This window comes from Mustelus asterias, chromosome 22 (assembly GCF_964213995.1).
Source record: "Mustelus asterias chromosome 22, sMusAst1.hap1.1, whole genome shotgun sequence".
Taxonomy (NCBI): Eukaryota; Metazoa; Chordata; class Chondrichthyes; order Carcharhiniformes; family Triakidae; genus Mustelus; species Mustelus asterias.
The window spans coordinates 58,476,298-58,489,179 of record NC_135822.1 but is presented as its reverse complement, the minus strand read 5'-3'; the positions used below and the strand labels follow the sequence as shown (position 1 = coordinate 58,489,179).

The window sequence follows — 12,882 nt, the reverse complement described above, 5'->3', positions numbered from 1 at the left end:
TACAATTACAAAAAAAAAAATCTTTATTACAATCAGACAAAACAGAAGGATTCTACAATCCCGAGTTTGAGCTAACACGTTCTACCAAAACAGACATTCATTTACAAATGCATTGATCAAGAGAGACTTCATACAACAAGCAGCAGAAGGTTAAAGCTGGTGCCAGGGTGTGCGTGAATGTGTGTAGGGAGAGAAGGATAGTTTCCTGGCTGCTTTTTCCAGGGTCCCGAGCGTGACAGCACAGCTCCGACACACAAACGCAAATCACCATGCTCCATAACTCCAGTTAAAATCAAAGTCCACAACTGACAATTTAAGCATTTTGCCCTGGGGAAATGTTTCACACATGCAAAGAGTCTTCATTTGAACTTGGATTTTACTTATCGAATCACAGAATCCCTACAGTGCAGGAGGAGGCCACTTGGCCCCGACCACAATCCCACCCAGGCCCTATCCCCATAACCCCATGCATTTACCCCAGCTAGTCCCCCTGACGCTAAGGGGCAATTTAGCAGGGCCAATCCCCCTAACCCGCACGTCTTTCGGACTGTGGGAGGAAACCGGAGCACCCGGTGGAAACCCACGCAGACACGGGGGAGAACGTGCAGACTCCACACAGACAGTGACCCGAGGCCGGGAATCGAACCCTTGTCCCTGGCGCTGTGAGGCAGCAGTGCTAACCCACTGTGCCACTTGATCAATCCTCTCCCCTGTGTGTCGCTGGTTCTTGGCAAACCTCTCGGTAGCAGCCAGCTGTGGTGTTTGGCATACACCCTGGTTTTTCAAGCACCCTCTCAGCACTGACTCTCTCTCTCCCCCTCTCGAGGGCTCTTGTTCACACGTTGTCACGGACGCACATTGATAGCTTGGCGCAGTCCCTAGAAGGGACGTCCTTCTTCGGGGATGTGGTGACGGGATCCCAGAGTCATCCTGGATGGCAAGACGGCCTGTGTCGGTACCGCCCTCCTGGACCGCTCCGGTGTGGACATCGACTGGCAGCGGCGGACTCTTGCGATGGTCCGCAGGGGTGGGGATCACTGAGGGAGGGGCAGTTCAGGATCCAGGGACAAATATTTGCCTTTTTTTTTTAAAAAAAGAAAAACCTTCAATCAGTCTGAGTTCCCAGGAGAAATCCAAAAGACACCAAATCTCAAGTGTGACCGGGTGACTGTGCAGTTCCCCGCTTCAGCTTCCCGAAAGGTGGGAAAATTCCAGGCCTCAATCTCAGTGGTTACTGCGCGAGTTCTCGTGAGGCCGAACCTTTCACAGCTGCTCCAGAACTGGTTTGGATACCTGAAGAAAAAGAGAGAGAGAGAGAGAGAGAAGGGAAAGAATTTCATTCCAGCTGTGAGGAATAAAACGCAACCGCACCAGAACCTGACGTGATGCCGGTCAGAACATTATTTTGGTCTCAATCGCAAACAGACAAAATCATCGTAGAATCCCGACAGTGCAGGAGGAGGCCAGTCGGCCCATCGGGTCGATACCGACCACAATCCCACCCAGGCCCCATCCCTGTAACCCCATGCATTTACCCCAGCTCGTCCCCCTGACAATAAAGGGGCATGGCCAATCCGCACATCTTTCGGACTGTGGGAGGAAACCGGAGCACCCGGAGGAAACCCGCGCAGACACGGGGGAGAACGCGCAAACTCCACACACAGACAGTGACCCGAGGCCGGGAATCGAACCCGGGTCCCTGGCGCTGTGGAGGCAGCAGCGCTAAACACTGTGCCAACCTGTCGACCCAAAGTCGCCAGTGACAAGGGTCAAACACTCCATTGTAAACAGGAGTTGTCACTGCGCAGGGAGACTGGGAAAAATCATCTGCCGATCGCCACCTTTGGCTGCGGAATATTGTCAAATCCACCTGAGACAACACGTTATTAGGAAGGGCACAAAGAGAGAGCTGGGTCCACGCGAGGCACACCTCAGACCCAGCTCACTGCGATCAATCAGCAGCAACTGAGTCCACTTCAGCGCCCAGCGAGAGGGAGCACTGACAGGATCAAGTGTGGCTGTTTTTCTATTTCGCTAAACTGCATCTCGCATACACCACATCGCCAAACCATTGCCTCGGGAAAGCAGCCAGCAGAATTCGCTATGTCCGCTACGACTCTCACCAACTTTTACAGATGCACCATAGAAAGCATTCCTTCAGGTTGTATCACAGCTTGGTATGGCTCCTGCTCTGCCCAAGACCGCAAGAAACTACAAAAGGTCATGAATGTAGCCCAATCCATCACGCAAACCAGCCTCCCATCCATTGACTCTGTCTACACTTCCCACTGCCTCTGCAAAGCAGTCAGCATAATTAAGGACCCCACACGCCCCGGACATTCTCTCCTCCACCTTCTTCCGTCGGGAAAAAGATACAAAAGTCTGAGGTCACGTACCGACCGACTCAAGAACAGCTTCTTCCCTGCTGTTGTCAGAGTTTTGAATGGACCTACCTTGCATTAAGTTGATCTTTCTCTACACCCCAGCTACGACTGTAACACTACATTCTGCACCCTCTCCTTTCCTTCTCTATGAACGGTATGCTTTGTCTGTGTAGCGCGCAAGAAACAATGCCTTTCACTGCATCCCAGTACATGTGACAATAATAAATCAAATCAAATTCAAACATTAGGCAGACATGACCCAGTAACTGAACATCGGCTGGGTCAGGCAGTGCTTAGAGATGCTGCTTACATTGAGAATCAGCAACTCCCACTTAATAGAATGCCACAACCGGAAGACAGGAACGGTGGAAGTTGAGAGAGACATGTACACGAGACAGTGGGCGAGAGAGAGAGTGCGCGTGAGAGTGGGTGAGACAGAGAGAGTGCGCACGAGAGAGAGAGATGGGAAGGACAGACTCGTGGTCGGGTGTCCCTGGAGAGAGAGCGAGAGAGAGAGCATGTGGTGTCCACCAGCACTACCCAGGCTTTCCATGCTCGTTGGGCACTGCGGGGACCAGGGAGCCTTCGAGCCCCCTTTAATCACATTTCGGTTTGACCTATAAAGTTTCAGTTGTGATTTGTTTTTTGTTTGAGGCGGTATCCCTTGGGGGGACTGCCGTCTTTTATTTTGTCCCTTCGCTCATTCGATTTAGTTTCATTGGTTTTGCAACAAAGGAGTTGGGACTGGCAAGAATTCTGTCAGTATCTGTGCAACGGAATCTGGGGTAGAGAATGAGGGATAGGGAATGACCATTAGTTCATAAAATATAGGAGCAGATTTAGGCCACTCGGCCCATCGAGTCTGCTCTGCCATTCAATCATGGCTGATATGTTTCTCATCCCCATTCTCCTGCCTTTCCCCCATAACCCCTGACCCCCTTATTCATCAAGAACCTATCTCTGTCTTAAAGACACTCAATGACCCGGCCTCCACAGCCTTCTGCGGCAAAGAGTTCCACAGATTCACCGCTCTCTGGCTGAAGAAATTCCTCCTCATCTCTGTTTTAAAGGATCGTCCCTTTAGCCTGAGGTTGTGCCCTCTGGTTCTAGTTTTTCCGACTCGTGGAAACATCCTCTCCACGTCCACTCTATCCAGGCCTCGCAGTATCCTGTAAGTTTCAATAAGATCCCACCCTCATCCTTCTAAACTCCAACGAGTATAGACCCAGAGTCCTCAACCGTCCCTCATACGACAGGTTCTTCATTCCAGGGATCATTCTTGTGAACCTCCTCTGGACCCTTTCCAAGGCCAGTACATCTTTCCTTAGATACGGGGCCCAAAACTGCCCACAATTTTCCAAATGGGGTCTGACCAGAGCCTTATACAGCCTCAGAAGTACATCCCTGCTCTTGTATTCTAGCCCTCTCGACATGAATGCTAACATTGCATTTGCCTTCCTAACTGCCGACTGAACCTGCGCGTTAACCTTATCCGTACCTTTTATCATCTTGTAAACCTCAATTTGATTTCCCCTCATTCTTCTGAATTCTGGGGAGTATCGGCTTAAACTGTTCAATCTCTCTTCAGGGTGAGAGAGTAGTGAGATCAGTGAGAGACGTCAGCCCTCTGCGCCCCCGCCCCCCCCCGCCACACATGCAGCGCTGAACCCGCCAGGCTGCAGTTTTTACCCTGGTCAGACAGCGTGAGTTTGCTGAGCCCGTCCTCCAATGCACCATCCATCACCTCGGCTGCAGGCAGCTTCCAGCTGGCCGATCCGGGGAGAGGCCTCGTCGGGACGTCCGGGAGCAGAACGGATTCCTCCGCCGGCTTTTCCAGGAGGGCGTTCAGCTCGGCTTCCAGTTCGTCCGCATCCACCCCATCTGCGTCGCAACATGTGGGGGGGGGGGGGAAAAAAAAAGGCAACCGTTAGCAAGAGAGCACCCAACAATTCCCAGAGCGATCGCAATCAACATAACCTTGCACAGCACTGAAAAACTCACCCATGGCATCAAGATTTTCACCAGCAAGTGTCTGGTTTATATCATCCTGTGTATCACAGAACTAGAGGAAAAAAGACAGAGAAATGGTTAGATAGACGCATTTTAGTCCTCAGGGTGATCCAGTGAGATCCAACACTGTCTCTGCCCAAGGATCCAGTGAGATCCAGCACTGTCTCTGCCCAAGGATCCAGTGAGATCCAGCACTGTCTCCCTAAGGATCCAGCGAGATCCAACCCATCTCTGCCCAAGGATCCAGTGAGATCCAACACTGTCTGCCCAAGGATCCAGCGAGATCCAACCCGTCTCTGCCCAAGGATCCAGAGAGATCCAACGCTATCTGCCCAAGGAGCCAAGGCGGAACTTCACGACACACGACAGCGCAGAGTCGCTGAGCAGAAACTGATAGCCAAGTTCCGCACACATGAGGACGGCCTAAACCGGGATGTTGGATTTATGTCACATTATCAGTAACCCCCACAGCTTGCCTCCTGGGCTTGCAGAATCTCACTAGCTGTTCTGTCTGGAGACAATACACATCTCTTTAACCTGTGTTGAATGCTCCCTCCACCCACATTATCTGTACCTTTAAGACCTGGCTGGCTGTAGAGATTTGCATTCTAATTAGTATTCTGTAACTTGATTTCTGTGTCTGTGCCCTGTTGGAGAACAGATATCCACCCCATCTGACGAAGGAGCTGTGCTCCGAAAGCTTATGGTATTTGCTACCAAATAAACCTGTTGGACTTTAACCTGGTGTTGTGAGACTTCTTACTGTGCTTACCCAATCCAACGCCGGCATCTCCACATTCTGTCCAAGGATCCAGAGAAATCCAACGCTATCTGCCCAAGGATCCAGTGAGATCCAACCCGTCTCTGCCTAAAGATCCAGTGAGATCCAGCCCGTCTCTGCCCAAGGATCCAGTGAGATCCAACACTGTCTCTGCCCAAGGATCCAGTGAGATCCAGCACTGTCTCTGCCCAAGGATCCAGTGAGATCCAGCACTGTCTCTGCCCAAGGATCCAGTGAGATCCAGCACTGTCTGCCTCAGGATCCAGCGAGATCCAACCCATCTCTGCCCAAGGATCCAGAGAGATCCAACGCTATCTGCCCAAGGATCCAGAGAGAACCAACCCGTCTCTGCCCAAAGATCCAGTGAGATCCAGCCCGTCTCTGCCCAAGGATCCAGTGAGATCCAACACTGTCTCTGCCCAAGGATCCAGTGAGATCCACCACTGTCTCTGTCCAAGGATCCAGAGAGATCCAACGCTATCTGCCCAAGGATCCAGTGAGATCCAACCCGTCTCTGCCCAAAGATCCAGTGAGATCCAGCCCGTCTCTGCCCAAGGATCCAGTGAGATCCAACCCATCTCCGCACAAGGATGCAGTGAGACTTGCTACCATTTTGCATCACTGCTCCCTCAGTATAGAGAAGCTACTGCCCATTCTGAATTAACCAATCACTTATTCTTTCTGAAAGATCATTCTAACATTCAGGACCGATCCTGGTTAGTGTGCAGGCTCCAGGTCCCCAATGTCGATGACTCAAACCTGCAGCAGAATTTGTGATGGCACAGTGGTTAGCACTGCTGCCTCACAGAGCCAGGGACTCAATTCCAGCCTTGGGGTGACTGTCTGTGTGGAGTTTGCACGTTCTCCCCACGTCTGCGTGGGTTTCCTCCGGGTGCTCCGGTTTCCTCCCACACTCCAAAGATGTGCGGGTCAGATGGATTGGCCGTGCTAAATTGCCCCTTAGCGTCCCGAGACGGGTAGGCTAGGGGGATGCGCAGGGTAAAGATGTGGGGTTACGGGGATGGGATAGGGAGCTGGGCAAGATGCTCTGTCAGAGAGTTGGAGCAGACTCGATGGGCTGAACGGCCTCCTTCTGCACTGCCGGGATTCTCTGAGCCGCCTGCGAGGTCTGAGCAGGTGGCAAACACCAGGAGTGCATTTTGCAAGCTGCGAACACATTCCCATTCATATCCCTTTCTCCTTCAACAAGGGATTATGATGCAGCTCCTACTCCCAGTGCCCCCTTTCCCAAAGACTGTGGACCATCCTTCTACAATCTCCCTGTGACCCCCCCCCACTCTTCTCTCCCATCTCCAAACTCAGTGCCCGCCTAACGTCAACTTACTTCACACTCTTTCCCTGTGAAGTTGTACGAACTAAGTAAGGGCATGATGGGAAAATTGGTCAACTATTTGTTACAATGTAAAGAACGGCTGACCAAAGCTATTTCAAAATGCCAGACCCCTGTAAGAGTTAATAAGACTGTATGAGTAAATAAAACAAGATAAGGTCAGGGAGGAAGGAGTCACCGACCTTCTTCTGTTCCATCAAAGGACAAGATAAGGGTATGAATAATGAGACAAAGAGTTCTAGGAGGTCAGCAAGTTAAAACATGATTAATGATATTGTTTATGATTCTATTACTAATCAAATTCCTGAATATGCTCTGGTCACGCAAACTGATAATGATTATGTATAAATACTGAACAGTTTCTCTGTGTAAGGGCGGACTTGTAGAAGAATCAGCAGCTGTATCAACTGCTCTCTGACCCCAAGTCTCAGCCATATACTGCATGCAGTTATTCGCAAATAAATGCTTGTTATATTGACGAAGCAAATTTTGTAGAGTCTATCTTTCACAGTTAAGAAGCAGGAAAAGTTTCCATTTCAACATCACTTTAACATCATTCACATAACGTTAAGATCTGCTTTTAAGCCGGCTGAATTGTCGACTTGTGCTCCTAATTCCTCTGTTCCTATGACCTGTCCCCACAGTGCTTCCCGCCCCTGGCCCTCAGCCCCTCTTCCTCCCAATGCCACCCTTTGCCCACTCTTGCCCTCTGTCAGCCCCTTGGTCTGTTCCCCTCTCTGGCTTCCTGACTTCCCTCCCAAATGCATACGGCAGCCCCATCTGGTGGCAGAGGCTGGCGGGTGCAGGTCGTCCTGGGACTTCAGCCGCCGGATGGGGACCGACCACTCATTTTAGGTCCTCACTTCAAGTCTTTCTGCCCTTGTTTCCACCCTCGGTGTCCTGTGCTTCGCCAGGAACAAAAAAACGGGTAAACCTCCTCGATTTTCAGGTTTACTGATGACACCACTGTTGTGGGTCGGATCTCAAACAATGACGAGACAGAGTACACGAATGAGATAGAGAATCTGGTGAACTGGTGCAGCAACAATAATCTCTCCCTCAATGTCGACAAAATGAAGGAGATTGTCATCGACTTCAGGAAGTGTAAAGGAGAACATGCCCCTGTCTACATCAACGGGGATGAAGTAGAAAGGGTCAAGAGCTTCATGTTTTTAGGTGTTCAGATCACCAACAACCTGTCGTGGTCCCTCCCCACGCCGACACGATAGTTAAGAAAGCCCCACCAACGCCTCTACTTTCTCAGAGGACTAAGGAAATTTGGCACATCAGCTACGACTCTCACCAACTTTTACAGATGCACCGTAGAAAGCATTCTTTCTGGTTGTATCACAGCTTGGTATGGCTCCTGCTCTGTCCAAGACCGCAAGAAGTACAAAAGGCCATGAATGTAGCCCAGTCCATCACTCAAACCAGCCTCCCATCCATTGACTCTGTCTACACTTCCCGCTGCCTCGGCAAAGCAGCCAGCATAATTCAGGACCCCACGCACCCCGGACATTCCCTCTTCCACCTTCTTCCTTCGGGAAAAAGATACAAAAGTCTGAGGTCACGTACCAACCGACTCAAGAACAGCTTCTTCCCTGCTGCTGTCAGACTTTTGCATTAAGTTGATCTTTCTCTACACCTTAACTATGACTGTAACACTACATTCTGCACTCTCTCCTTTCCTTCTCTATGAATGGTATGTTTTGGCTGTATAGAGCTGAAGAAACAATACTTTTCACTCTATCCCTACACATGTGACAGTAATAAACCAAATCACCTGTTCAATTTGATCCATCAACTTATCCACTTTCTCCAAAGTGACGTCCTTCATCGACTCCCTCAAAGCTCCGAGTCCCGCCTGATAGGCCTCCACCACCTGAGAAGAAGCAGCAAGAAGGGAATCATTTCATTTACTGACGCCCCTGCGATGCCCCAGGACGTTACAACGTTGAAGGAGCTACACAAATAGAAATTGTTGTCATCGGACGCAGACACCAAGCGAGTCGAGATGAATCTGCTTCCTAAAAATCACAGAGGGGGTCGTGGGGGGAGAAATACTAACTGTGCAAGTCCCACAGGGTTACCATGAAGCAAGGGATAAGGGACAACTTTGTATTCATTGGTGGGACATGGGCGTCGCTGGCTGGCCAGCATTTATTGCCCAACCTGTTACCCTTGAGAAGGTGGTGGTGAGCTGCCTTCTTGAAACGCTGATACAACCGAGTGTCTCACTCGGCCACTTCAGAGGGCAGTCGAGAGTCAACTACATGGCTCTGGAGTCACATGTAGGCCAGACACAGTGGCACAGAGGTTAGCACGGCTGCATCAGAGCTCCAGGGATCTGGGTTCAATTCTAGCTTTCGGTTACTGTCTGTGTGGAGTTTGCACTTTTCTCCACGTGGGTTTCCTCCAGCTGCTCCGGACTCCTTCCACAGTCCAAAGATGTTAGGTGGATTAGCCATGCTAAATTGACCCTTAGTGTTCAGGGGGATTAGTAACTGCCTGCGGTTATGGGGACAGGGCCTGGGTGGGATTGTGGTCGGTGCAGGCAAGATGGGCCGAATGGCCTCCTTCTGCACTGTAGGGATTCTATAAGGCCAGACCAGGTAAGGACGGCAGATTTCCTTCCCTAAAGGACATTAGTGAACCAGATGGGGTTTTCCGACAATGACTGAGCAGATTGGGTTTGTACTCGTTGGAATTTAGAAGGCTGAGGGGGGATCTTATAGAGACCTATAAGATAATGAAGGGGCTGGATAGGGTAGAGGTGGAGAGATTCTTTCCACTTAGAAAGGAAACTAGAACTAGAGGGCACAGCCTCAAAATAAAGGGGGGTCAGTTTAGGACAGAGTTGAGGAGGAACTTCTTCTCTCAGAGGGTGGTGAATCTCTGGAATTCTCTGCCCACTGAAGTGGTGGAGGCTACCTTGTTGAATATGTTTAAATCACGGATAGATGGATTTCTGATCGGTAAGGGAATTAGGGGTTATAGGGATCAGGCGGGTAAGTGGAACTGATCCACTTCAGATCAGCCATGATCTTATTGAATGGCGGGGCAGGCTCGAGGGGCTAGATGGCCTACTCCTGCTCCTATTTCTTATGTTCTTATGTTTCATGGTCATCAGTAGATTCTTAATTCCAGATATTGTTCACTGAATTTAAATTCCACCATCTGCCGTGGCGGGATTCGAACCCTGGTCCCCAGAACATTCGCTGAGTTTCTAGATGAATAGTCGAGCGATAATATCACTAGGCTATCGTTTCCCTTACTGCGTTGACACAAAGACAGGGAATTATGCTGGGATCTTTCTTCCCGAACCCAGGTCAAACATTATCCTTCAGCAGCAGGCAACAAGGTCAGAGAGAGGCAGCGCAGATAGAGAAAGCTTTCCGTACTGTTCTGTCGGTCTGAGACGAGGAAATGCGGTCCAGGATGGCCTGAATGGTGTTGAGTTTGGCTTCGACGTTATCCAGGCGTTGGGCGGTTCTCTTCCTCATTCGCAGAGATTTCAGCGCCTGGAACGCAGACAAGCAAAAGAGGTCGTCACCTTGCGCACCCCGAAACTGTGGCAGAGAACCCACCCACTCACCCACCGCGCCCCCTGCACACGACACGGAGTCACTATTCACGGCCTCCCAGTCTGAGCTGACACTCACTGCTGCTCTCTGTCACAGCGGGAGGCAGGATCAGTCCACACACAAGGCTTCAACCCAAAAGAGAACCACTGTTTCACTCTGCCACAACAAGCTGTGGTTTTCCACCAATATGCCAGGCAACTTAACCCTTCCCTATTCCAGCTCGCTTCCACACAGCCCATCATTTTCTCCACCCTCTCCACTGCTAGCCATAGCATCATACTAGTTCTATGTCTTTTATTAGTGCCACAAGTCGACTTACATTAACAGTGCAATGAAGTTCCTGTGAAAATCCCCTAGTCGCCACACTCCTGTTCGGGTAACACTGAGGGAGAATTTAGCACCTAACCAGCACGTCTTTCGGACTGTGGGAGAAAACTGGAGCAGCCGGAGGAAACCCACGCAGACACGGTTGAAGAACGCGCAGGGGCGGCACGGTGGCACAGTGGTTAGCACTGCTGCCTCATAGCTCCAGGGACCTGGGTTCGATTCCCGGCTTGGGTCACTGTCTGTGTGGAGTTTGCACCTTCTCCCTGTGTCTGCGTGGGTTTCCTCTGGGTGCTCCAGTTTCCTCCCACAGTCCGAAAGATGTGCTGGTTAGGTGTTAAATTCTCCCTCAGTGTAACCCGAACAGGCACCGGAGTGCGGCGACTGGGGGATTTTCACAGTAACTTCACTTCAGTGTTAATGTAAGCCTATTTGTGACACTCATAAATAAAAGAAAAATCAGAAAAATAGCTTGTTACGGTCAGAGCTGGAGTGGTAGAGCACATAGTCCCCCCTTCTGTTACCACCACCCCGTGGTCCTAACAGTCTAGACAGCAGACACCAGCAGGCTACTGAACCACGGTGGGAGGGGAACCACAGCAGTGTTCAGTCTGAGCAGACGCACACTGTCGGGTCCGTTCATTCCTCTGAATAGACGGAGGCGGCACTGATACTAGGTTGAATATCTTTTATTGAACAGGTCTTAAAATTAACATATTACAGAAAGTGGAAATAAGCTGGAGAGAGAGAGACAGATACAGAGATACTGGCAAGCCAGTATTGTACTGATTAAGCAGCACTCAAAACAGACTCTGGACTGAACTAACTAAACATTGAACTGTGACTACAATAGGAGTTAATTCTTATCAGTGTTATTGAAATTACTCGGCACACGCTGTCTCTCTCTGTAAAAACAACTTGCAGGTGTTGTTAATGAAAAACTTGTGTCTGGTTTACGAAAAAGCTTGTTTCTGGTGACATTGTACTTCCAAAGGACGCAGTCAGTTTTTCTAGCTGATCCCAGCATGCCTGCTGGGTTTTAAAATGTGGTCAAGTTAGCTCACTTTTTAAGCTTGGCATTTAACTGGAATTGCATCGGCAGAAATATCTCAAAATGAAGCCTTTGCATTCATGAACCGGACATGGCGAAGCTTACATCGGGTCCCCTCACATACACACACTCGGACACACACAGACCTATGCTGGCTGGAGTCACTGGAGTAGAAAGATCCTTCCTGAATGAGGTTGCTGTATCCCAGCTTACATTCTCCCCTCAGGCACCTGGATCAGAGGCACCTGGATCAGAGGCTTATCACCACGGTGATACAATCACCAAATTGGCATTAACCAGAGAAAAACCGGATCTTTGACTCACCAAATGTTTTTTGCCAGCTCTTAAATGGCCCCTTGCTTCCTCCTTGTATCTGGGGAGAAAAATGTGTTTATTTTTTCAGTGAATAGGCCTGAGTAAGTGGCTGGCCAACATTTATTGATGTGGAGATGCCGGCGTTGGACTGGGGTAAACACAGTAAGAGTTTTAACAACACCAGAACAAGTCCAACAGGTTTATTTGGTAGCAAATACCATTAGCTTTCAGAGCGCTGCTCCTTCGTCAGATAGGAGCAGCGCTCCGAAAGCTAATGGTATTTGCTACCAAATAAAACTGTTGGACTTTAACGTGGTGTTGTTAAAACTGTTACAACATTTATTGCCCATCCCTAGCTTTTTATTTATTTATTAGTGTCACAGGTACGGCTCAACACATTGACACTGCAATGAAGTTACTGTGAAAATCCCCTAGTCGCCACATTCCGGCGCCTGTTCAGATTCCACTGAGGGAGAATTTAGCACCTAACCAGCACGTCTTTCAAACTGTGGGAGGAAACCGCAGCACCCGGAGGAAACCCATGCAGACACGGGGAGAACGTGCAGACTCCGCACAGACAGTGACCCAAGCCGGGAATCGAACCCGGGTCCCTGGCGCTGTGAGGCAGCAGTGCCAACCACTGTGCCACCCACAAATGCAGTTGCCCTTGAGAAGGTGGGGGTGAGCTGCCTTCTTGAAATCACTGCACTACAGTCGGGTGAGGGGTCGGGGTGAGGGGTCGGGGAGAGGGGTGAGGGGTGGGGGTGAGGGGTGGGGGTGAGGGGTGGGGGTGAGGGGTGGGGGTGAGGGGTGGGGGTGAGGGGTGGGGGTGAGGGGTGGGGGTGAGGGGTGGGGGTGAGGGGTGGGGGTGAGGGGTGGGGGTGAGGGGTGGGGGTGAGGGGTGGGGGTGAGGGGTGGGGGTGAGGGGTGGGGGTGAGGGGTGGGGGTGAGGGGTGGGGGTGAGGGGTGGGGGTGAGGGGTGGGGGTGAGGGGTGGGGGTGAGGGGTGGGGGTGAGGGGTGGGGGTGAGGGGTGGGGGTGAGGGGTGGGGGTGAGGGGTGGGGGTGAGGGGTGGGGGTGAGG

The 12,882-nt window shown here is 50.7% G+C and overlaps 1 protein-coding gene across 1 annotated transcript; it reads right to left on the bottom strand.

The window, feature by feature from the left end:
- On the bottom strand, window positions 1–11,854 carry LOC144510093 (charged multivesicular body protein 7-like). The gene is made up of 6 exons (XM_078239363.1): window positions 11,810–11,854; window positions 9,928–10,047; window positions 8,310–8,408; window positions 4,386–4,446; window positions 4,074–4,265; window positions 1–1,293 (listed from the first exon to the last, which is right to left on the bottom strand). The coding sequence occupies exons 2-6, from the start codon at window positions 10,027–10,029 to the stop codon at window positions 1,232–1,234; spliced, it is 516 nt and encodes a 171-aa protein (XP_078095489.1). The 5' UTR covers window positions 10,030–10,047; window positions 11,810–11,854; the 3' UTR covers window positions 1–1,231.
- Between the last annotated feature and the right edge of the window lie 1,028 nt (window positions 11,855–12,882).

Bases quoted from the DNA above. Each gene is read 5' to 3' on its own strand.
- LOC144510093 (XM_078239363.1), bottom strand. From the start codon at position 10,029: ATGAGGAAGAGAACCGCCCAACGCCTGGATAACGTCGAAGCCAAACTC. The intron at 8,409-9,927 runs GTACGGAAAGCT...GCTTCTTCTCAG, and splicing joins CGTCTCAGACCGACAGAACA to GTGGTGGAGGCCTATCAGGC. The intron at 4,266-4,385 runs GTGAGTTTTTCA...GTTGCGACGCAG, and splicing joins TGAAAATCTTGATGCCATGG to ATGGGGTGGATGCGGACGAA.